This window comes from Sinohyriopsis cumingii, chromosome 3 (assembly GCF_028554795.1).
Source record: "Sinohyriopsis cumingii isolate HCF-2022 chromosome 3, ASM2855479v2, whole genome shotgun sequence".
NCBI classification, from domain to species: Eukaryota; Metazoa; Mollusca; class Bivalvia; order Unionida; family Unionidae; genus Sinohyriopsis; species Sinohyriopsis cumingii.
Genome location: NC_142963.1, coordinates 103,844,683 through 103,869,982, shown reverse-complemented (window position 1 = coordinate 103,869,982; position 25,300 = coordinate 103,844,683). Strand labels below are relative to the sequence as shown.

The following is a 25,300-nucleotide window of genomic DNA, read 5'->3' as shown; positions in this document are numbered from 1 at the left end:
TGAGTCCAAGTCCCCCCTGTTAGTGCGAAAAAATGTTAACACTTGGCCAGCTATTGCTGGCGTTCGTCATAGGGACGCTGCACAGCGTCTCTGGAACGCGTGTGACGTGTCTAAAGACAGATACTGACATCTATAACCAGACAATTATGGACATATATCAACAGGAAACTATAAATTTCAATGATTTTCGAGGAAAAGTCCTCCTGCTCATGAACACCGCAACCTTTTGAGGGTTAACCACCCCACATTACCTTGGATTGAACGCACTTGTCACCGAATTCGAGAATCAGGGTTTAGTTGTGATCGGCTTTCCTTGCGATGATTTCAATCTGGTAAGTGCAGATAATTGACAGTTTCAGTACTATGGCATCCATGACATGCAAAGAGCAATTCACAGGAACGATTTCCAACAGGTTGTAAAATGACGGTTTGCGCCTGTCAACTGTAACCGGAAATATTAGCGTCTTACATCCACTGATTCATTACTCGCAGATTACCCATTCAACGGGTTTACTAACGTCGATTTTGGCTAGTTTTACTTTTACACATTTGTAATTATTTAATCGAAATGTTACATCAATCATTTCCAACTGTCACTTTATAAAGTGTTGCATCTACCTAGGTACGATAGCTCACAGCGAAGGGTGGCTTAGTTCAATACTTGTTGTCTTTTTATATTGTGAAGACCAACTACCATCAATATTCAAACGCATTTGTAGGAGAGGGGCTCAAATGATTTCGAACCTTTAAAGGTGCAAATTGTCTAACAGGATATGTGGCCCGTAAGAGTCTATTTAGTTGACGATAAAGTTAAGACCTTAACAAAATTATATAATATGTATGTAAAGCAATTAGAGAGAAAAAGAAAGAAAAAAGAATTCATTTAAGGCATATTTTGCTAAAATGTCTTCTCATTCGTGTCCATGGAGACCAATATGGCTTCGTCTAAATCATCTGGGAAATTATCAGTCCTAGTTTGAAATTACTTCCACTTCAAGAATGTCATATGGCAACAGAAATGGTACTCAGGACCTGTAATTTATAAAGCACGTGTTGTAATAGCTAAAGTGTCATATCCACATATGCATGTAATTAGTAATTAGTTTCTTACTTTCTCTTTCTTTCCGAACAGCAAGAGCCTGGAACCAACGCCACTGAGATTCTCAACGGCTTGAAATATGTCCGGCCTGGGAACGGGTACGAGCCAAAATTTACTTTGACGCAAAAAATTGACGTCAATGGAGATAAAGAGCATCCTATCTACACGTACTTAAAGGTAAAATTACCTTTCATTTTGGATATAACCTAAAAACGTGTATCTGCTTCATTTTGCAACGAGTGACACAAAAGGGTTTACATAATTTTGATGATTTTAAACAACCTCTTCGGTCTCAGATAACTGTTGCCTGTTTATATTTACCTCTGACATGCAAAATTACTTGTTCTTAATTGCATCGCAATATTTTATAATGCTTAGTTCTGTATATATTTTTGTATAGTCTTCCTTGATGCGAATCCAAGAGTAACAAATGATACAACGGCTGTTTTATTCATTCTGTCTTAATACCACAGATCCCGACATTGTTTCTTGCAGTCCAAGTCTTTGGAACATCGACCTGAGGCTTTTTCGAACAAAATGATTAATCATGTTTTAAACTTTTGTAAGGAAAATACAATAAATGCCACCATAAAGAAAGTTTTGAACTTTAGAATATATATCTAATATTTGCGAGTCTTATATACCGGTAGTTTATGTCTGCATCTTGATGTACCAGTCTTTACCAGACAGGTATTTACCAGGTATTTTGGCATTCTATCATATCACATCTTTTCTGAATTAATTTTACCTTCATAATATTTTGATTCAAAGATCTCTATTAATTTATTTATTTGTACTTGCTGTAGTCTTACTGTGGGCCAACAAGTGACACTTTTGAGACAGCCGATATGTTGCACTATTCCCCCATCCGTGTGAGTGATGTTCGCTGGAACTTTGAGGCTTTTCTAATCACCAAAACTGGGATTCCCGCCTACCGTTACAGTCCGGACACTATGCCCAGCGACCTCAGACCGGACATCATCACTCTTCTTGAGAACAATGATATTTTCAAGGATAATTCCATCTTAAAGATACCGTACTAATTTATAGTCAAACATATCGGATATTGCAACTTTATTGGTATTCTACTTAGTTGACAGATTGTTTTGTTTCGTTTTCACAACAGAAGCGACATAACGTCGAAGAAAATATAGTGTCTACCCTTTTGTTCATATTTTAACAACTAGGTTTTAGTTTCATGACTCAAATTTAAAATGCAATCACTCCGCTTTTAGTAACTTAAAAGTTATGTTTCTTTAGTTATAAACTGAGCTTATAATCCTACTTTAAGGACTCGCCTAAAATAAAATGGAACCAGTGTGTGTGGAGGAGAGAGAGAGAGAGAGATGGTGAGAACTTTTACGATTTCTGTGTGGCATAAAGCAATTTTTTTTATTGCAAAAATACTTATTTATGACTGATATTACAATATGATAGTAGTTATTATATTTTCATGTAGATCATTCATTTGAGGAGATCAGGTCAGCCATTCGTAATGGTAACAGTCAAGTTAAGCTTGTTCAGTGCATGACGAGGGCTCCGAAAACAGTCGTTGGCTGAAGGTAGCTCCCTGATTAAGAGGGAACACTTGGAAATTTTGTGCGTTCTTTTTCCACGTGTAAACCTTCTTACTGAACAGTCTTCATTATGATCAAACCTGCAATATGGCTGACTTGTTTTCTTTCAATTTTGAATAAATGTTCGGAGGACAAATAAATAAAAGAATTAACAAAAAACTTTGCATTTTGTTTTATATTTCCATCACTTGGTGTCTCTCTGTACCTGTATTCATCAAACGCACGAAAGCTTAAACACAATACCTAACCACACAAAATGTTATCATAGAAAATGTAATCAGATAATAACCTATACTTCCTGTTTGCCTTCCCATACCCATACTCTTTGTTAGGTGTTCATGACATTTGCTTTCCCATCCCGTACTCTGTCCGTGACATTTTCTTTGTGATATAGATAATAGGGAAAGAAATCCTGGACAAATTTGATTTTTGTAACACAGCCTTTCTTCGTAGGAAGATAGCGCTCAGGCTCAAGCTTACCCAAACCTGCTTTTGAAGACGTCTATTCACTAAAAATTACTATCTCTAAAAAAACCGCCAAATTAAAGCATCAGTACGTGAGAAAGGGTCTATGGAATTCCGGCGAAATTCTAGAAATACGCATATGGCAGCTTTTTATGGCGTTAAAATATTTCTTTCTGACCACAACGAGCAATCGTATACCAAGGAGGAAAGAAAAAAAAAAACTTTTATGCAAAAAGAAATAGTATTAGAAACCAATTTGTCATGTGCGCGGCAAATTCTTCTGGGACGTTCCAATACGCACTAATAGGCTGCTACCGTTTATTTGCTACTCGTTTACTGGTAATAACCAGCTGTTGTAGGTTTTGAATTCTCATTATCAGCAGACTATGCTAGCGGAAACATGTAAATTAAAACTTGAATTATTATACAGAAGCACTCCCGGACGTTCGAGGTAGTTTAAAGTTCTCCTTGGTTAATCTAAAGTTCTCAATATAATATTCTCTATGGGCTTCAAAAAAGTGCTGTATATATCCCTGCATAATACTCACCTGTTTGTAAATAACTTGGACCTAGATCTCCTGTCACTATATGTCCCAGAAGATCTTAGTCTATGTTGTTCATTCTACTATAACAAGTTTCAGTGAAGAGTGCCGACTGGTGCGACATAAAGACAGATATGTTTGTCCGTGATGCGCACTATGCTCGGATAAACCGGCATTTTCAACAGCTGGTTTCAATGCGATAATTCAGTAAACAAGCAGAACAAAGCATCGTACATAAAAAAATAAATATGTCTTCAAGCGAGTAAAGTCCCACAAAGATAAGTCACAGCGGCGATGCGGTTAGCGTGCCAGATTTGTGACTGAAAGGGTTCGAGATCGAATCATACGATTGGCTCAATCCGGGTCGTTTTCTGTTAGTGAACTTTAGTCTGAATGCCTCGACTCTAGATAACCTGTCTGTGATACTGTGCCGTAAACAGTAAGCAACTCCATCAAAATTGTTTAAATAACCTTAATAATTCGATTTTGCTATCATAACCCCACCCACACAAACACACGCGCGCACACACACTCTCCGGCGTTAACATGAAATGGGCATTCATCATCACTCCTCGATCTACCCATTTGTCTGGATAACTACTTCAATGTTAGTTTTTTTGTATACATACTCCAAATGAATTTATATATTTACCATGTCGGTCACTTCGGCGATATATTTCTGACTGACAGATTTTTGAGTTACCTCAGTGTGCGTGCACATGTAAGTAACTAAGTAAAAAAGTAAGTAAGTAAGTATATATGTATGTATGTATGTATGTACGCATGTATGTATGACTGACTGAATTTCTTTATTTCCTCTTCAGAAGAGATATTCAGTTAATTTTTCATCATTACACAATAGAGATAGGAACATAGATTGACAATAATGGATTTACAGCACACTAAAGATGTAGTATTATATATATATACATATGCATACATACATACATTTATTTATAATGAAAAGATCCAACAGGTTTTACCTTTTACATAGTTCTGGAGGACTGATCACTTCACCCTATATGGACTTTTTTTTTCCAGAAGCCTAAAAGGACGGAGAGCAAGCCCATTGCTAACAGTGAAAACCCCAGTTTGGATTGAAACGCAAACACGGTTAGGAACCCCTTTGGCGACAATCTGGTTTTAAATGATAAATTAATGACTGAAATGACTTAATTCTGAGCATTTGGATATTCTTGAAGTGTTTCGTTTTTAAAATCACAAGGAGATACAGTATACATTGTCGAGGTGGGGGGGGGTAGGCAAATACCTTATATTTTATTTGATAATGCGTATACACGTTTTCTGCAACTTTGCAGAAACATTGTACTGGATTGGGCTGAAATGCGGTTAGAATTGTAATATGAAAATATATCATATATGAAAGCATAATAATTGAATGTAGATATGGATCTTTTTTGTAAATGACAGAAAAATTTTATATGCCTCCGACGTCAATACAGCATCCATGAGTCATGTTTGCAAGAAGATAACTTCAATGTCGAAAAATCGTTTTGTCTGGAGAGAATTTGTTTTATGACGTTGCTACAATGGCAACTCTAGCATTGCCAAACTGTAATCTTTCAGCAACAATGTAAATACGTTGCCACAACATCTTTTATGACATAATCAAACTGCAACCTTTCAAGCAACGTTTAAGATAAATTATGTGAAAGTAAGCTTGAGTAAGTTGCCAACCCGTCTCAGTCAGCACTTTCTCTTCAACCAATTTTTTCTCTCTCTGTCTCTGTCTGTCTGTCTGTCTGTCTGTCTGTCTCTCTCTCTCTCTCTCTCTCTCACACACACACACACACATACACAAATCTACAGTTTATAAAGACCTAACTTCTATACCCCATAGACTTTAAAATCCACTATTACGTTCATGGTTCTTTCGGATGACAACTGTTGAACAGATGTGTACGTACGGTATCGATTGATACTATTCGTTGCCTCTATTAACAAAGCTTCACCAGGAAGCAGTGTGACAATGACATGCGTAACAAGGCTAGGCTGAGTTCATTTTAACTCGGGCTGGCAAGCGAGTCTGTTACATCTGTTCCGACAGACATGACTCCCTCGACTTACTCCCCGTATGTTCTGCTGTCTGTACTTCTAGGGAGCGTCACTTCCGGTTATGGAAAGAGGGTGACATGCTCTAATGCTGAGAGTACTATTTATAATCATCGCATTTTAGATGTTTATGAACAGGAGGAAATTGAACTCGGCAGCTTTAGAGGAAACGTTCTTCTTCTGGTGAACGTCGCCAGCTACTGAGGTCACACCAGGGTGCATTACCCCGAAATCAACGCACTAGTAGAGAAATATCAGCATCATGGGTTAGTCGTGCTCGGGTTTCCTTGCAATAACTTTGGATTGGTGAGTTGTTTTTAAATTTAAATATGTCAATATCTTAATGCATATGTTAGTTTTACTATTTTTATCCTAAAGCCGCGGTGGCCCAGCGCTTCGCATGCCGGATTCACGACCGAAAGGGCGCGGCTTCGAATCCGACCTTTGGACCAATCTGGTTCAGATACTGTGGGATGTCCTTTGGCAAGGCACTCCGATTGTCTCTGCATAAAGTAACTTACTTATGTTGCAGTGTCTTAAAGTACCAAACCAAACCAAACACCTTTTGTGTCAGACATGGGCAGGACTCACAAGAGTGATTCTACGCGTGGCTTCGTGACAGCCTTGAAACATACCCTGCCTTAATGGACTCAACAAAATTAAAGTATTTAGACTAATCAGCAGCAATGCTTCGTTAATGCGTGACTGGTATGTGTGTACTGTTAAATGCCTTGGTGTTTTGGCTTCATTTGTGTTTAACGGCGCATTATGACGTAAATTCTTATAACGTGCACAAGTGCAATGAGAAAACAAAAAAGGCATTGCAAACAGGGCCGGCGCTACCATATAGGCAAACTAGGCAGCCGTCTAGGGCGCTGATTTCAGGGGGCGCATCTTCTAAAAAAAATTATTGTTTATAAATTTTGAAATTGATATATTCGGGGGGGGGGGCGGGTGTGAACCAAGCGTCAAAATCTAACTTTGCCTAGGGCGCCAGATAGTCTGGCAGGGTCTGGCGCCGGCCCTGATTGCAAAGATACACCACGGCGGTCGACCCGATTCGAACCCGCACCCTGCTAGTGCCAAGTTGGACAGCAAATGTGGTGCAAAGTGGTTCATAAAAATCTTTAAATGAACCTGACTACTACCTAAAATTGTTATCAATCGCTGGTTTTTGTTTCTTTTTAGAGAATCAACTAGTGACTTTGAAAAGTCTAAGTTAAGATTTTGCGCTAATGAAGACACGTTTTGAAATCAACAGAAAGATCTATAATTTGCAAGGATAACAATCATAATTAAAGGCTTGATGTTAGTCAGTTTTAAGAATAAGGAAGTTATTGTGACCCTGTTTATGAAGGCTGTACAGTGTTAGAACTGGGCAAATACTTGATTTGTAGTTTATTGTTTTACAGCAAGGCAATGATAATAACTTGCGACTGTTAATGTTAGTACATGGTCATTATGTATTTTATTAGAGACTGGAATTTATGTAATGATATAACGGATATGAGTCACATTTATCATCCAAGAAACTACTAAAAGGACAACTTATTTGGTGTTCCTCAAACGAAAAAGAATGCCATGGTCTTTTGAAAGATGAGTTATGTTGTGCATCTATAAATAAATCGTATTCTCTTATAAGTAAGCTATAATTCTTTAGGACTGACAACGAAGAACAGTTTTCTCTAGTTTACTTTTGACATTAATGAGTAATTATCCTTGGTCCACTAGTCCTCATTTTGCGGTTGGCGCTATTTAATTACTTAGTTGTTTATTTGGTCATGTGTGTTACCTGTTATGTATATTTGATTTAATTATATCTGATTTAATATATATTTATGCCAATTTAATTGTTTGTCAGTCTTTTTATATACTTTTTTATTTTTCATTACATGATATTGTAATATAAATTTTTTCACTAAAGATGATACTTTGTTTAGAAAATAGTTTGACCTTGACTGCTAGTTTATAAACCAGGTGTTGATCTAAATCCTGACCTTGTTTCGGGGTTTGTAGCAGCCTTCGTAAACAAGTTCTATTTTATTTTAAAATGATTGGTTGTTTCCAGGGTCATGATGGGACACTGTCTTTAAGATGTAAACAATTATTTTTTTTCTTAGAGTGAAAATGATTGGTTTTCGTCAGGGTCACATTGAGTAAACGTGATCTGTAACAAGCACTTGCTTCTATAACTTTCCAGAAGATGACCACGTGACCCCTTGTTTACGTTTTAGAAAGACCATATAACCAATGTTTTGGGGAATTAATCTCAGTAGAAGCTGGGCTGTTAAACTGTTAGTTGTATGTTGTGCTGTTTGGAGTTCCATCAAATTACTTGGTTTGGAGTTATTTCAAATTACTTGGATTCAAAAGGATTAATTCTGTTATTTTTCTGGAAAATACGTGTGCTCATGTAATATTGTGGAACAAGCACAGTTTATTTTATATAAAAATGTATTCAGCTATAAGAAACCAGAGTGATAGCTCTTGTTTTTACAAGGAACTGTAGACGTCAACACTACAGATTGCAGCATACGTCATCGTCTTCCATCTTGGATTCTTCCTCGGGATTCGAACGTGAAATCAGTAGAACATTTTGTTATTAAGACTAATACAATTTTATTATTGGATTATTCTTGGATTCATTTTGGATTTGATTCTATAAAACCGTAAGTTCATATTTGTTCATTTTTACAGAATTTTTCCAGGGAAATAAATTTTTGTATTTTTAAAAGCTTGTTTTTTGCACACTTTCTTGTGTTACTGTTCATTCCAGCCTAAACAAGTGACATAAGATACCAAGCATTCAGATGGAATCTTGCTCATAGGAACTTGAATAATCAGCTATCGAATGCGTCAACATTCGGACCTATTGCATAAATCAATATCTCCTTGAAAAATATTTTCTAACCGACTGCATTACCTGACTTAGATGTTGCGAGGTAAATAATCAGTTATGGGGGTGAGGTGGGGTGTGTGCCTCAATTGCTATATATTTTTTTGAATTTAAGAGCATTTCTGGAATAGAAGTTTGCTGTAATTTTGATACAGTTAACAGTCTTTTGATGTATCACAATAATATGATCCAAAGTCTCCTTGACTAAATTTACTATAATTCAAAATTAATATTTTATTTAAAAAATACCATTGAGCACTTTATAATTCCAGTAAATAATACTTGGAATAAAAAAACTCACCTAATTAAACACTGAAGACCACAATAAAACTGATTCTGTTTCAGATACTAAGGCAAAATTGAGTATTGTTTATTTTATTTAAAAAATGATATAAAGCTAATACATAATATCGATATACATATTTACTTACATCTGAATGGCCTGGGTGTAGCTCTGTGTCCTTTCTAAAACATTCAAACGTGTCCACAAGTTTAGGAATTTCTGAATGATAAACTAGTACCCTACATTCAGATGTAAGTAAATATGTTTATTACCATTTATAATGATCTGAATATCTATTTATACTCATACAGAAATTTACCTATGTATCATTTTGTTTACAAAATAAATGTCACTAGTCAAAAAACAACATTGACGTGATTTTGGACAAAGGTCAAGTACAAAATATAGATATGCATAGTATATATTCGTTGAGAAAAGCCAACAAACAATACAAATTAAATATTCATAACATCCTTCTATTTATCGTACAAAACAAATCAAGTTATCTTTTCCATGTAACTCAGCATGATTTCATTCTGACGAAGATGTTGCTTCTGTTTTGTATTTTTAATCTGTATTGTGCGATAGACCTTTGTCCATAACTGAGCTAAGATTTTGGGCCTACATACCTAATGTCATGTTCGGTAAACATGTTTACTTGCCTTGGACTTCTGACCCTATATAATACAAGAAACGAAGTTTGTTTACAGTTTGTTGGAAATTTCTATTAAGAAGACCTTTATCCGGGTCCTCATTTTGTGACGTAGGCTTTTATATAAGGTTGAAGTAAACTGAAATTAATTATTCCTACCTTAACATCCTAAATGGAATCATTCATTTAGTTGTGTTGAGCTAATAAGTTGAGAGGATTTATTTCTTTATTTAAATTATTCATTAGAATTGCAAAGTACTTTTTGAGTTTAGGATTAAATCACTATTTTGGAGCTATTGCTAATTCATTCAGAGACATTTTGTATTTAATCATTGTGATAAATCAATACTTTCAGAACATCTAAGCATTCCAGGCTATTGATAAATCAGCAGTATCAAATTGCAATTCATTCGGAACACCGCTGGAATTTGATCTGAATACTCTACACATTTTTTAATGTGATAAAACGTTTATGTATATGTGGGATTTAATTCACAATACTGTTAATTCGTTTTAAATTTTCACTAAGCATACGTAATAAAAATATACCACGCAAACCATTATATGCAAAATATACGCATATCAAAGAGTGCAATAATAAATGGAGAACACAGTTAAGTTAATGCTTTAAAAATCATCGACAACAAGCCTGGAGAGAAGAAAATACGAAACACAAGGGAAACATTTAAAATTAGAGATCATAATGACGATATCATATTTACGAAATGTTCAAGTTTTTATTCAAGTAGTATTAACTATAATTTTAAATGCGTTGACGCAAATGTAAAATGGGTAACACTGTTACAAATACTTCATTCGCATTATATTAGCGATTACTGTAAAGAGTAAATCTTGACGATACCCGAAGGGTTGATGAAAGGGATCTCGATACAAATTGCCCAATTGTTTGTAACTCTTTAGGCCTCTCTGATTCTAATCAACAGTGGCATTTTTTTTCTCTCGCTCTTTAGTGAAAACAGATTTCATATTTAGTCTGTTGTTTGTAGATATGGTTTGTAACCTTTGTGCAGCAATTGTTGTGAAGGATAGTTCAATCCATACCTGTTATGTTTTTTTTTTCTCGGATTAGAGGTCAACAATTAAAGTGTCACTTATAACATTTTGTCGCTGTCCAGTTAAAAGATTTCACAATTCCTAAATACCATCAAAAAAAGAGAGAGACGGGATCATATTAAAATAGTCGAAGTTTTAATAACTGTTAATTTTCTTTTTAGTGATATTTTAAATAATATCGTTTAGTCTGTTCAAACTGTTCTCCTTTGTTTCCTGGAATACCTAACTAATTAATAGACAGAAACCCTCGGTGTAAAATAGTACTGCTGCAATTGTTGTCAAAGTTGAAAATATATCAGTTACATAGCATACATACAACATATATTGCGGGTTATATTCTGTTTTAACGTTCATCTTTGATTTGTTTGAATGCTATCAAGGTACCGCTTAGTGTTGATAGATACAAGTCCAACGTGAATGGTAATAACCCAGTAAAATATCTAATACAATTCGATGTCATATGGCTTTTCAACTCACTGTAAATCACCGATCGAAAGAATTTACTTATCAAAGATGTTACTCGTAAAATAACACTTACAGTCATAGTTTGGCCGATTTTACAGTAAAAATGATTACATATTTTTCTTATTTTGTTTTGTGTGTGTGTGTTGCCAGCAATTTCTTTGTTAAATTTGTTCCAATAATATCTTTGTATGTACCATTTACAATTATTAATTTTCAATTCTTGTTTTTATTTTTCAATTTCAGAAGCAATAAAGCTACTGTTATTTTGATCTTCTGTGAAACCCGGTTATTTACAGAGTGTATTTTTTAAAAAATCCAATCCATTTAAATAACTTGAAAGTGCAAAAATATGGTTATCCCTATCAAAATTTTGAAATAACTCAGCATTGCCTGAGAAATTAACATGGATCCACACAAACAGCACCAAATATCGAACCATTTTACAGGCATCTGAAATATCAACCGAAGGTTTAAAAAGCTCCTCGTCAATCTAGACATACAGGTTTAGACTCTCATCAAATAATGCGAGATTTTAGCATTGATAAAATTTCAATGTGAGGATGATGTTATCAATAAGTATGCAAAAACTATAAAGTTAGAGATGATAAAATTACCATTTGACTAGAAAGTAAGAGAAACAGAGACAAAAGTAGATCATTACTGCAACTGAATTCAAACTGTAGAACGTCCACCTGCAGAGCGTCGGTTATTTACATTGGAAGAAGAAAGATAATTAAGAGGCTGTATAAAAACTATATACGTTATTAGCAGGGCCGTAGAGAGCGATCACTGGCCCTGGTGGAAGAAACACCCAGTCCTCTCCTAGTTCTTGCTCAATCAAAATATTTCTTTTATGAAATTAAAAAGTTTTGTTCGCGGCCTGGGCCCCGAGGATATATCATCGGTTGCCCATCCCCTTGTCGGCTCTGGTTATTAGTTTGAAATTATAATTAATGAAATCAGACGTCGAAAAGAATGACAGAAAGATGGAGAACACGTAGAATGCACTAAAGAAACAGACATACCGAAAACGGTTAAAATGTAAAACTGTTAGAAAGTCCTGAAAGTTAGCAAGCACTGATAGGTGGTCGTTTAATAGAGTTAAAGAGAAATGCAAAGACGACAAAAGACAAGAAACAATAAAATGAAACATTACCGTTAGGAGAAAGGCTAATATGATTGTTCTAAAATAAAGGCGGGATAATTATCACGGTAATATTAGCAATTGTTATGATTATAGAATCACTTGCCCTGTCTGTAACATAAAGTAAAATGTGTTGCAAGAGGCGAAGGATGAACAGATGTTTGTTGCGTACGTTCTGGTTATGGACATATTTGCACAAAATCAATGACAAAGTTAAACAAGGCATGCAAAATATTGTCCACTATTTGCTCGGAGTATCCAAAAAGGAAATCGCAAATTACCGAGTAATATTGACAGTTTAATGAGATGCCTTTTTTTTTTTTTAAAACTGATAAACATGTTTTGTTCTTAGATGAGTATGTCATTTTACTTATTCTAGCATTAACCTGTTGCTTGGAGATTTTATAAAAGGGGTATACACGTGAGAAAAGGCGCAAATTTTCATAACGTATTGGAAAAATAACATTAAGCCACCCCTTGCTTCCATTAGTATCAGCATAAATGACTGTAGGCTTCTTTCAAAGTCTCTTTCAAATCACGTGCAGTTGCGATTACACACCATTTTTGTACTTTTGCCAACAGAACAATTAACCAAGTTATCTTCGAATATTCTATTGTTTATCCTTGGAAGTATTACTAAAGAATTTTATCAGCTGCTGGAATCATATTTCTTTTTACGTCAGTATTTATCGCAGTGTTTAGTCCAAGTTTAAAGCTATCTGATTATGGGTTTCAAGTTATTGTAGCCAACACTGGTTTCCGTTTTCATCTTCATATCACTCTACAACAAAAATATATCATCACCATCGACTGTACTGTCTCACGTGATCTTTGAATCTGCAATATATTGCTGAAAATTGAATCATGTTTTCGTTTGTGTCAGATCATTTTTGTCCGACATTTTAAGTTCTAAGCAACCTGTTAACACTGTCTTAAAAAGTTTAAACAGACTGTGCAATGGATGTATTTTGTTCTGAGAGACTAAAATGCAGATGACAGCAATCCTGATATTCAGTTTTAAACTACTCGCGATTCCTTCTTCAGCAAGAAAGTTAATATCTTGCTGAAAGAAATATGCCAACTGAATTCTCTCATCTGAAGTAACCATCGTGTTGTCAAAATCTTTTTATTTTTTTCTTCCTAATGTTCCATGTATCCCCATTCAGTCACCCCATTCAGTCTCTTACCCTCAGTCTGGTCTCCATCATCAAAATCTGTTTCCCACACTATCGTAATCCAGTAAGCCGTGTCATCGTATAATACTGTCTAGGTTTTGTTTTCCCCATGATGTATCTCCAGTCATGAAATGGAAGTAGGTTAAAATTATTACAGATTTATTTAAAAAAGTTCGATCTGTGTTGTTTTTGTTGTTATTATTATTATTATTATTATGATGTGCCTGCTTATTAGGTAATGGTGCTACAAATTCATACAATAATTTCTGCATTTTAAAGTTAACAACAAAGTTATAAACTGATGTCACCAGCTCTTGTATATTTCAATTTGTTAAATGCCAGTAGGACATCACAGAAGAGGATATTGCTTTTCATATTGTCATCCACAGTGGTAAGTTTTATTGATTCTGGTCAATACTGTGTTCTGTATCATTTTCCATAATCATATTAGCAGAGTAAACGTTTTGGTAACCGAAAAAAGAAAAGTGGCCGGAGACATTTATCATTATGACCGTTTTCATTATTTTTATTATACTCAGAGAGTAAGCAGTAATGTAAATGTCGAATCCAATAAAGCACACATATAAAATACTATTAGACTGACAGTGATAGTTTATCCATTAATATGAATCAAGGCCGAAAGGGGTTGGCTGGGGACTTTAAATATTAATCTAATGGCTAAAGGAACAGGCTAGGAATCCCCATTCATCGTACTGCAAATATAAAAAAAGAAACAGCATTTTCTTATATCTACATATATACATAAATATTCGCTTTTTTTGTAACTACCACGTGACCTACTTAGCATCATGACAGTGCTTATATGTGTTAATAAAGCACCAACCATACTTATCCAACGTCACATGCGGAGGACATGTGTACGCACGCACTCACTCACTCAAGCACATACATGCATACGGAACAAAAATATGGCAAATTATGTCTTATTTTGGACTTACACTTTTATTCCTAAAATGCAATGGAAAAAAAAAATCTTCAAACCTATTATCAAACATGTCCATAAACTGGACTGTTTGCTACTAAAAAAATGCATGCAAAGAAATTAACTAACGGAACTTCAACAGTTTTCCTAAAGGTTATGCATGGCATGTATGTCAACGCTTTGATGTTGTTATAAAACAGAGCTACAGAAAATATTTGAAAGTAATAATTGTTTTGGAGTCAATGTTTCACAGTCCAGTAAAAAAAAGTCGTAAGACTGGCGAATGCACACTAAAGTATGATTTATGACGTCTGTTGTTGTCATACAAAATATTTAATTACTTGTAATTACTTTCTTCTGGAGATTTTGTCAGGATAAAAATCAGCCAACATATAAAATGTCCGTATATTTAATAATACATACAGGTTAGTATTGTTTACAAATCTGGAAAATGCATGTCACCCCTAATGATTAAATAAATATATAATAAAAAGCAAAACGATATAACTTTACACAAAAGCAGTTTACTGTCACTATGGTATTACAAAGACAATATAATATCACAAATGACTGTATAGCTTTGCCCACATATAAAACGCTTACAGTATTCAAAATGTCAGGGTTTAGTAATTGATTTTGCAGGGCGTGATGTTTACGATCTTGATTTTTGCAGTATTTTGGTTTCTCATTCACTAGAGCTGAAGAAATTATTTCTGAAATTCTGGTTAGAACAAACGAAAGAACGACCTAACCTTTCCCCTTTTGTAACTGTATTCTGGAATTTTTATACAATTATCCATATTTAAGAAACAGAAAATGAAGAGAGATTTCAATATTTCAGTTCATATACCTTTATAATCCTACAAAGGTAATCGATCCGTGAACGATTTAGATTTTCTATAAAAAAAATCAGTCGATCAATCAATATATGTGTCTATAGAAATAATGACCTCGCTAACGTGACATGAACGCAAGTCTTCAAAAAGTCGGGCTGACGGACATACATACATGCGGACGGACGGGAAAGGATAACACTAAATATCCCTTCCATAGTTGCTGGGAAACATGCAAATTAGTTAGTTTAAGACATTTTATGGGTTTTGCTCTACATGTTAGAAAACCAATGGTAACCGAATAAAACTAAATTATACATGACATTCATCCGGCTGTATGCTAGTGATTTATGGTCTATTTTACCTAAGTAATGCACAGTATATGCATCCGAACCTCGTCACGCCCTAAACTACGAATGTACAAAAGCAATTAACCAGTTACATGGAAACCTCCCCGAGACAAAATTTAACCGCTCATAAACTAGATACTAAAATGTAGAAAACAGTGTTTGAACAACACCTATACATTAGATCGCCTTGTAGTCCCATATAATATTGGTGAAGTTCATGATCAATATCCGAAAACAGGAAGTATCTTTCTCCATTAAAACATTTATATGGGAAGCACACACACACACACACACACACACACGCATAAGAGAGAGAGAGAGAGATGAATAATACTAATGCGAAGTACTACATATTTCCCCGAAATATGTTTTATATGCATCATCATTCGAGTTTTGTCATTCTTTGCCGATCGGAGCGGCAACTGCTGAGTGTTTAGCGTGCCGGACTGAAATTGAGTGGGTCGCCGGTTCGAATCCTGCTCATGCAAGCATGGGTACTGTCGCGGTGCGTCTCCGGAAAAGATACTCTATTCCTATTGCTTTGCCATTAAACAGTCTTTCATTTTGCTGATATGCCATTAAACACCACTCATCCCAGTTGATGATTTACTCCATATTTGTGTTATGAATGAAGTAACACGTGACATTAACTGTTTCTGAATTCGTCTCTATTTTCTGAAAATTGCCGGGCTTGACGTGATAATCAGTGGGTTGGTTTCTCTCATTTCCACTCATTGTCATTTTATATAACATACTATTTTATCCCTTTCCGCTGTCAACTCAACACAGAAAGATGACTATACTTGTGTTCCAGATGGCACTTTGAGGATCTCAAAAGACTACATAAACATTTGCAAATCATAGCGTTTTGTTTCTTTTAGAAATCGCTTTATCTTAGTTTTATTTTAAAGAGACTCGCAATAATCCCTGCCAAATTTGATCAAGGTGTACGGGAACTAACTTACCCACATAATGAATTTTTTTAGGGTGTTGTGCTTGAAATTCATTATTTGTTTGGTTGGTTGATAGTTCTTAACTCGTCTGACTATCAAGTCACGACAGTGTGCAAATGGTCCTGTGTCCGGTATTCGTTTTTCTTCAACAATTATTACTGACAATTTCTCAAACACCACGCGACCTTTCAATTCTTTGCAAATTATGCCAATTTGCCATCAAATATCGCCGCGTTACTATATCTAAAAAACAAACAAACGGTTTAGCTGATTAGTAATAAAAACTATTAAAATATTCGACCATAGTTGACAAAGATTTTGCACATGGCACAAGACATCTTAACAAGAAGAACGTTCAATATTTACAGTTAATGCGGACTTGATGACTGCCATTACTAAAAAAATGAACAAATGTTACAGTACTTCAGGCGCGTTTGTTCGTCGTCCGTGGACAATTTGCATTTTCAAACTGTAAAACAACTCTGCTTAATTTAACAAATGTTCACGCAAGGCAACCCGGCATGAAAGACTTGAAAGGTTTGAAAAAAAATGCAGATTTTTTAATCAAATATAGCTGCCACTATTAACGATAAGTAAATAGTATACTACTTCATTAAGGCGATATGTAGAAGGTGAAAAATGTGGACATATAGCATCCTAGGCCTTTATGAATGCCGCCACACAAAAAATTATCAACCTTTAAACGACTTTTAAGAAACCGTTAAATAGAATCTGACAAAATACGACAAAATCATGCTGGAATGAAATTTTTTTAATTTTGGAAAACAATGTCTATCTTCTCTCAAAAATGACCCTGTTACTAAAAGAGACATTTTTTTTTTCTAAAAATGTTTAACCGAATTTTCTTCAGAAGCAAGTCTATATAATTTGACAAAATATGAAAGATAGCGTCCTTGCAAGAAGGGTTTGTATACATGATACATGAATTTGACCAAATTTCACAGGCAGCAACCTGGTAAAAGGCCAAAAATGTTTGTACAAATAATACCGATACGTCATCCAATATGGCTACCATTAATAACATATATAATGATGCCGATACGTTATCCAAAATGGCTACCATTAATAACATATATAATGATGCCGATACGTCATCCAATGTGGCTACCATTAATAACATATATAATGATGCAGATACGTCATCCAATATGGCTCCCATTAATAACATATATAAAGATGCCGATACGTCATCCAATATGGCTACAGTTAATAACATATATAAAGATCTGTAAATTTAAAAACAGATCCTATTAACACATATTTCTCGGCCTACTGTCCTGGCATTTGATTTTAGGTCACTTGCGTACTATGTTGTTTCTATTTTACGTGGCAATATTGAAAGGCTAAATCCAAAATTCCACCTTCTGTTCTTTCTAGTGTAATATCTACGAATTTTTCAACATTATAGCTTACTTTTCAAGGAATATGACAGGAAGTAACTTTTCAGTAGTTGTTCAAATTAACCATTTATATTTTAATGTATATGAATCTACAGTTATATGTGTTTAGTTCACCTGGCTGTTAGGCCGAGTAGACCTGTGGTATGGCGCTGCGTCCGTCGTGCGTCAACCGTTGTGCGTCGTACGTCGTTAGTCCAAACATCAATAATTGCTTGTAACCACTCGGTATTTCACATTTCTAATCAGATTTACATCATCAAAATCTCAGACGAGTTCGATAATAGGCAAGAGGAATGCATATTAATGAGGTGAACGTGCACCTGATTGGCTAACCTTGCTACCACTCTGGAGGCCATACTTCTTATACGATTTTGATCGAACATGGAAAATATTCTTATATCATTACAGCCTCGAAAGAATTCCATAAAGAGCGAAATCCACATTTAATAATTCGGTGATACCGAACCTGAACTAACCTTTTTACCACTCTTAAGGTCATACTTTAATTTGATTTTCATCAAACTTAGAAAATATGCTTAAATAATTAAGGTCTCTGATGAGTTCACTAATGAGCTAGATCCACGCATATTAATGAGATAATCTCGCATCTGTTTGTCTGACAGTGTTGCCATTCTGGAGGCCATATTTCTAATCCGATTCTGATCACACTTGGCGTATATGCTTATATCGTCAAGATTTCGGGGATGTGCACGCATATTAATGAGACAATTACATCGGACTGGATAAGTTTGTTACCTTCTGTAGGCCATATTTATAAATTTATTTTAATTACACTTGGAATATATGCTATTATTCGTACATCCCTCAGTTTTCAATACAAGAAAGAGCCAGAGGTTGGACTTTTTCCCGGTTACAGCTGAACAAGCGTGAACAACTATGTTGTTGCCTCACTAACATACAAAAGGAAATTAGTAACACTCTCATTATCAAATTGACATTATGAAGCTTCAACAACTGGTCCAATCCCATTGTAAATAATTGTTTTAAAAAAATCTGTCATCCCGATGCCAATGCCCCATCGGAGCCTCTCACACCGCTTTTAACCTGGAATCAGATCACAGTTAGGTTTGCTATATGTTTCTCAGTACTGAACTTTTCATTTTGTCTCAATGATAATAAATCATATCAAATTCCAAAATACTTTCAAAGATGAACTCACGGTGAAGATCTTGTCATAGGTAATCCAGCATTTCTGGTTGTTGTGAGGCTGGACTATAAACAAAGCAACGTAAATTGGGTCACATATTTCATTTTCTGATCATCAAGCAATGCCGCCTTACTTACTGTGCACTATCGGCGACATACACACGTAAAATCGCACCTTAATGCTCATATTCCAAAGAATATACATTTACCTTTAAATCAACACCAAAAACGCCTAAATCAAGCTCATGTATCGCCACCAAAAGGACACAGGAATAAATGCTCTAAGAATAGACTGGGACTACATTCGAGGGTACTGAACCGGAACTAATAACTGTGTTCTGATTCCACCTGGCCTAGGAAAGAAACTTTCAGAGTCATTCAAGTGTTGAAATCTTCCGCAATGCAACATTTGGGAACTGTTTAATACTTGTAAGTCAAATGTATGGGTCTGCTGCCCCCATGCTTTTAGGAATTCATGCTACTAACAGTGGTTATTTAGTGAAATTTAGTGACTCATTTCACGCGCTTCATTGAACAACTGAGATATTTATGCGCGTATCAGCTGTCTAATATGCCTTTCGGTTCGTGACTTAAGAAAGGTTGAATTGTTAAAATATTTTAAGTTTTGCAGTAAAGTACATTGATTTTATTAAAGTATCTGAAAATTGACAAATATATAGCAAACATATATATCGTTCTCATTGCAATTCGATCTTAATTGCTAGATGACACCTTTTTGTCTGGATCAGAAATTTAGGCTCATGACTTTACTCTTCGTGTTTCATAATTTTCTGGAGTTTCTAACGCTGTCAACTCGATTTCACCTAGCAGTTAAGATCGCACTACTGTGATAATCCATTTACACGTACACACACACACACACACACACACATAGACACAGACACACACACACACACACACACACACACACACATATATATATATATATATATATATATATATATATATATATATATATATATATATATATATATATATATATATATATATATATATATATATATATAATCATCTTCATCGCGATCTTGTCCATGTCTGATACCAGGTGAGATGCATGCATATTAATGAGTTGATCTGGAATCTAATTGGTTGAGCTTTTAATCACTCTGGAAGCCTATTTGTGATTTCCGATCCTATTATGATCACATCTGATATATTGGCTTGTACCATCAAGAGTTTTTATAGAGCGAGACCCACACGTATTAATGCTCTAATCTTACATCTGATTGGCTCAGCTTGTTACTTCTTTGGAGGTCATATATGTGATCTGATTCTGATGAAACTTGGAATATGCGCTTCTGTCATCACGATATTGTACTGTTTCATTGAAGCGAGATCGATGTATATCAATAAGGCTATCTTCCGTCACATTGATTAAGATCTTGGATGAATTTGATTATGAGCAGGAGACAGTATGCGTCCAGCTTTAAAAAGTGCTTATATCAAGGTATTGTACAATAGGTGAAATAAAAATACGAAAATTTGGGAGGTAGTCAACATATGAAGTGTTGTTGTACTACTAAAAAGCTTTGTTTGTGAACCGGTCAGCTGCAAAGTTATGTAAACCAGATAAGCGATATCAGGGCCACTTGGGTCTTTTGTTCTTACAAACTTTAACTGATCTTTTGATTTATTTCAGCAAGAGCCTGGAGCTGATGCCTATGAGATCCTAAATAGTCTTAAATTTGTGCGGCCCGGAAATGGATTTGAACCACGGTTTAGGCTAACACAGAAAATAGACGTTAACGGTGACAATGAGCACCCAATTTACACATATTTAAAGGTAACTGATACATGGATCTGGAAACCCTTGTTTACAGTACAATAGATTTTGCGTTTATTTTTATGTGGTACGGTATAGAATCTACTATTATTTCATGTAATACTTTCATAATGACTTATGAATTGATGCCCCATATACTACTGTTAATTTCTTTTAAAATTCACAAAACCGACATTTAAAAATATGAAAATTACGGTGGTCCACGTGAAACGTTTCCAGATATTTGCTGACGACTACAGGTATACGGTCTGGTCATGGAGCATTATTACGGAGTATACTGATGTAACTTAAACAAAAATACTATATGTGTGTTTCTCATTGACATCTGGGTTTAGTTCTATAATGAGAAGTCTTTGACTTTCGATTGAAACTGACATAGTATAAATTTTGACGGCTTGTGAACACAATACTTTTCATGTAACTCTTATATGAATATACCGTGACGTATTCTAAACTTCTGATAGCTAGCATTGTGTGAATGTTGTCGCACGGTGAAAAACCATGACCTTTGTTTTCTGAAATATGGTAGATGTGAATATAATAATTTGAAAAATATAAACCATATTGACGAAACTAATTCCTTTAGCGTCTGTATCATCAACATGACTGACGAGTTTGTTAACCAGATCCTTGTGAGCTTGGGCTCAAGGTCAAGCCCAAGTTGAAAAGAATCTTGACCAAACATTATACTAGCTGAATTGTAGCATGAAATTCGACTTGTCTGATAAGCTAAATTTAAGGTCATTGGTCATTAATTCAGTTTTGAACAATACCAGTTGTGGACATTGAACTACAATAAATTATGACTGGAACTTTGTCAAATCTGGTTTTGCGGATTTATTTCAAGAATACCCACAAGAGGTGCAATTAGGTCTTTTGTGATCTTGAAATCAATTTCAGTGTATGTAAATTATTATAGTGTAAATACAATCATTCAAAGATATAGTAACCGTGGGTTTTAGTTTTGCATTTATGTATATCACGAATTTATCTGAGTTCAATAATTAGCTAATATACACGTCAAAAGTTCAAGAAGTAAGGTAATGACTCGGACTTCATACTTCCAGTTAACCTGTAAGTACTCCACCAGTCAACTCACACTTATAATATTAGATTCTGACCAACCTTTGTTGTGGTTTCTCAATAATATTTCATCTGATTCGGTACTTATAATTTTTAATATGATATAAGAAGGAAACAAATATAATCATACTTTATTAACACAAATTTGTTAAGCCATTTTAGATTAATTCCTTCAAGGCCGCGTTCTATCCAGGCTTGGAGGTCATACAATGTTTTAGCTTTTGTTGAGGTTGATATTTGCTGGCAACCAATTAGAAAGAGATCTTGCTTTTGTAACACCATATTTAATTGGACGATGGTGAAACCAAACGTCATACTCAAGGTGGTTCGTGCCCAGATATCTTACACCACTATGCTTTTATATGGATGTCACTTGCTTTTGAGAGGGTGGTTTATTATTATATTTCTCTTCCTTCCAAAAGGTTGCTGTTTGCATATAAACAAATTAATCAAGGGTTTATATGTTTTGGACGTATTATATAACGCTAATCAGAAAAGTATGGCGTGATTTCACCGTTTAACTTTTAGTCTTTGGTATTTTAAAAAGTTTTAAAACATAGACGTGATAAATTCTGAACTATTACAACCGTTCATCAGTCCAGCTATATTTATCTTAGAATATAACTCTAAAACTTTCAGAGAAACTGCGAATCTCCAAAAGATATGTTCTACAATACGACCGACCTCTTCTATTCACCTCTACGCTCTCGGGATATCAGATGGAACTTCGAGTCTTTCCTGATCAGTAAGGACGGTTACCCCATATACCGATACAGCGATGACACCCTTCCCCTGAATCTAAAATCCAGCATCGAGGCACTTCTTCAATTTTAGTAGTATTGATATTATTACTACCAAACCAAATGCGAAAAAAATGTAGGAATCATCATTTCACCAACAATATTTTAATCCTTGAGTTTCATGAACTTTGTTTAAGGTAAATTCAAGCTGAACAGGATCTGCTCTTGCTATTCAATGAACTTTCGGGAATCTGGTTTGTAACCAACGTTCGAAACATTTTTATGACTAATAATTGTTCGAGGCTGCCTACTGAGATTGTGCCATAGTGATAGTAAATATATGAAGTACTAACTGATGTGTGTAAATATTTTTAAATGAGAAACAGTAAGTAAGATGTAATGATCAAAATGCGTTTTTTTTTATCATTTCATGACGAGGTCATCTGAACTGACATTTTGGTCAAAAATGCCCTCTGATATAAGCCTTACCAAATGGGAAAAAATGTGCGTTGTTTTCCATGTGGGGCTTTTGTGTAAAAATGTCGCATTTTGTTCGCATACATCAAAATGTCTCTGTAATTTAATAATCTACATTATCTTATATTAATAAAGCTTTGCTTTAACTTTGGCCTTGAATTCACAAAAATATTTAAGAATGCATCATGTACTTAAGATCTTAAAGCCACAATCGGAAATTATGTTTTGAATTAAACTTAAAATTAGAATCCAGCATCTGATTGGCTGAAATTTAAGTCTGACTTAAAATGGATCAGTCAGATGTCTTAAGCCTAGACTTAGTTTAACAGTTTAAAATTTAATTCGGTGAAATCTAGCATCACTCTAAATTAAGAACTCCATAATGTTTACTATTCCATTTGATTGTTTCGTAACATGATATAAGAAGCACACATGGCCAATATTTAGCACACCCCTACAAAGCTGAGGTAAGTATGACACCCGTATCACAAAAATAAGTCAGTGTGACCCCTATTTCACGCTTCACTGATATTGGTTAAATTTAATGTTTGATGTATATTTCTCAAGCTCTGTTCGTGATATGTGTCATCATACTAGATAATCGTATCCATCGATAATTAGTATCACACCTTCGCAACAAGAGTAAAGTCATGGTCACCAACACTTTACATTTTACTGGCTTATGTCAAGTTTTGTGTTTTAGTACTATTTATACATACTATTATACAAAAACTCGTGAAAATGTTTGAGGGGGTGCATCTGGATGTGTATTACACTATCATTACAAAGTTATTATTATTTTTACAAGTTTATACGACTATGGCTGACTTTAATATCTTTGGTTTAGTTTCCAGACTCTGCTCGTGGTAGAACCACCAAACTAGATGACTGGATGTATCTTATAAGTAACATACTCTTACAACAAAAAGGTCAGAGTGACCTACATTTCGCATTGTGCTGGTTTAGGTTAAGTTTTACGTTTAGCTCATAAATAGGCATGTAATACCCTGTATAAATATTGTTATACCAAGTATCATTAAATTTGGTGAGATGATGGTTATTAATGTGATCATAGTCAGAAATGTAGGCCACTGCTACCCATATTTAACTAATTACTGACAGGTTCAGTCGAAAGTACTGTTCATGCCAGAATCATCAAAACAAAACGATTGTATGAATCTCTGTTAGTATCACAACGATAAAAGAAGGTTATATAAAGGATGGGCATGTGGTATCTGCATAAGCTTGCTAGTAACTTACTGTGTGTTGGTGGTTCGCCTGGGGTTTTTACGCTTTCTTCCTCCACCAAATATATTGGTCATTTATGATGCGCTTAAAACTTGCGTTAAACTCTTCAATGCCAAAGCAGACTTAGAAGGCCCAATCTGACCATTACTTTTGGAAGCAAATTAAATGTTTATTGAAGTATTCATTTTCCATGCATTTTATGTTGTTGTATGTCACCCCAACAGGTTAACTGTATTATTGTATGTTTGATGAGTGAAATTCATGCTGCTTTCTGGTTAATCAAGGTCATCATAAATGCATGAGTTTATACTGCTTACCATGCCAATCTTGTAATATCTGGCTTCTCGGCGGTGCCGGACTATTTACTAAGCACATGTTTATAGCACCAACAAAAAAGAGCTCAAATTAATTGTTGGTGATAAAATTGAATAAATTATATATGACTATATCGGTCTGCATGTACGAGTATTTTGATTTGGAAAGATGGAAACACTGGTATTTATTTTTTAGTTTCACATTTTGTGTGTGTTGGGGGGGGGGGGGATACTATTTTCAGTGCTTAGGGCCCAGGAAGGCCTTAATCCGGCACTGCTTCCTGAGGTGCTTTCTGAGGTGGTCAATTATAATTGCTTGTCAAGCATATTTTAAGAACAACAGTAGTGAATGGGGCCACCCTAGCCTCAATGGGAATTAGCATTACAAGGACCCCTGGGCCACTCTAGCCTCAATGGAAAATTAACATGGAGAAAAATCGTGGGCCACTCTAGCCTCAAGGGGAATTTAACATGGGAAATAGTCTTGGGCTACTCTAGCCTCAAGGGGAATTGAACATAGAG

The 25,300-nt window shown here is 35.0% G+C and overlaps 1 protein-coding gene and 1 long non-coding RNA gene across 2 annotated transcripts; both read left to right on the top strand.

The window, feature by feature from the left end:
* Positions 1-2,835, top strand: LOC149803441 (glutathione peroxidase-like). Its single transcript, XM_089951413.1, has 3 exons — positions 1-332; positions 1,133-1,276; positions 1,906-2,835. The coding sequence occupies exons 1-3, from the start codon at positions 33-35 to the stop codon at positions 2,140-2,142; spliced, it is 681 nt and encodes a 226-aa protein (XP_089807539.1). The 5' UTR covers positions 1-32; the 3' UTR covers positions 2,143-2,835.
* Positions 2,836-5,701: 2,866 nt separating this feature from the next.
* Positions 5,702-23,362, top strand: LOC149803440 (uncharacterized). Its single transcript, XR_016420218.1, has 3 exons — positions 5,702-6,062; positions 20,773-20,916; positions 22,639-23,362. It is a non-coding gene; the product is annotated as an uncharacterized LOC149803440 (long non-coding RNA).
* Positions 23,363-25,300: the final 1,938 nt, after the last annotated feature.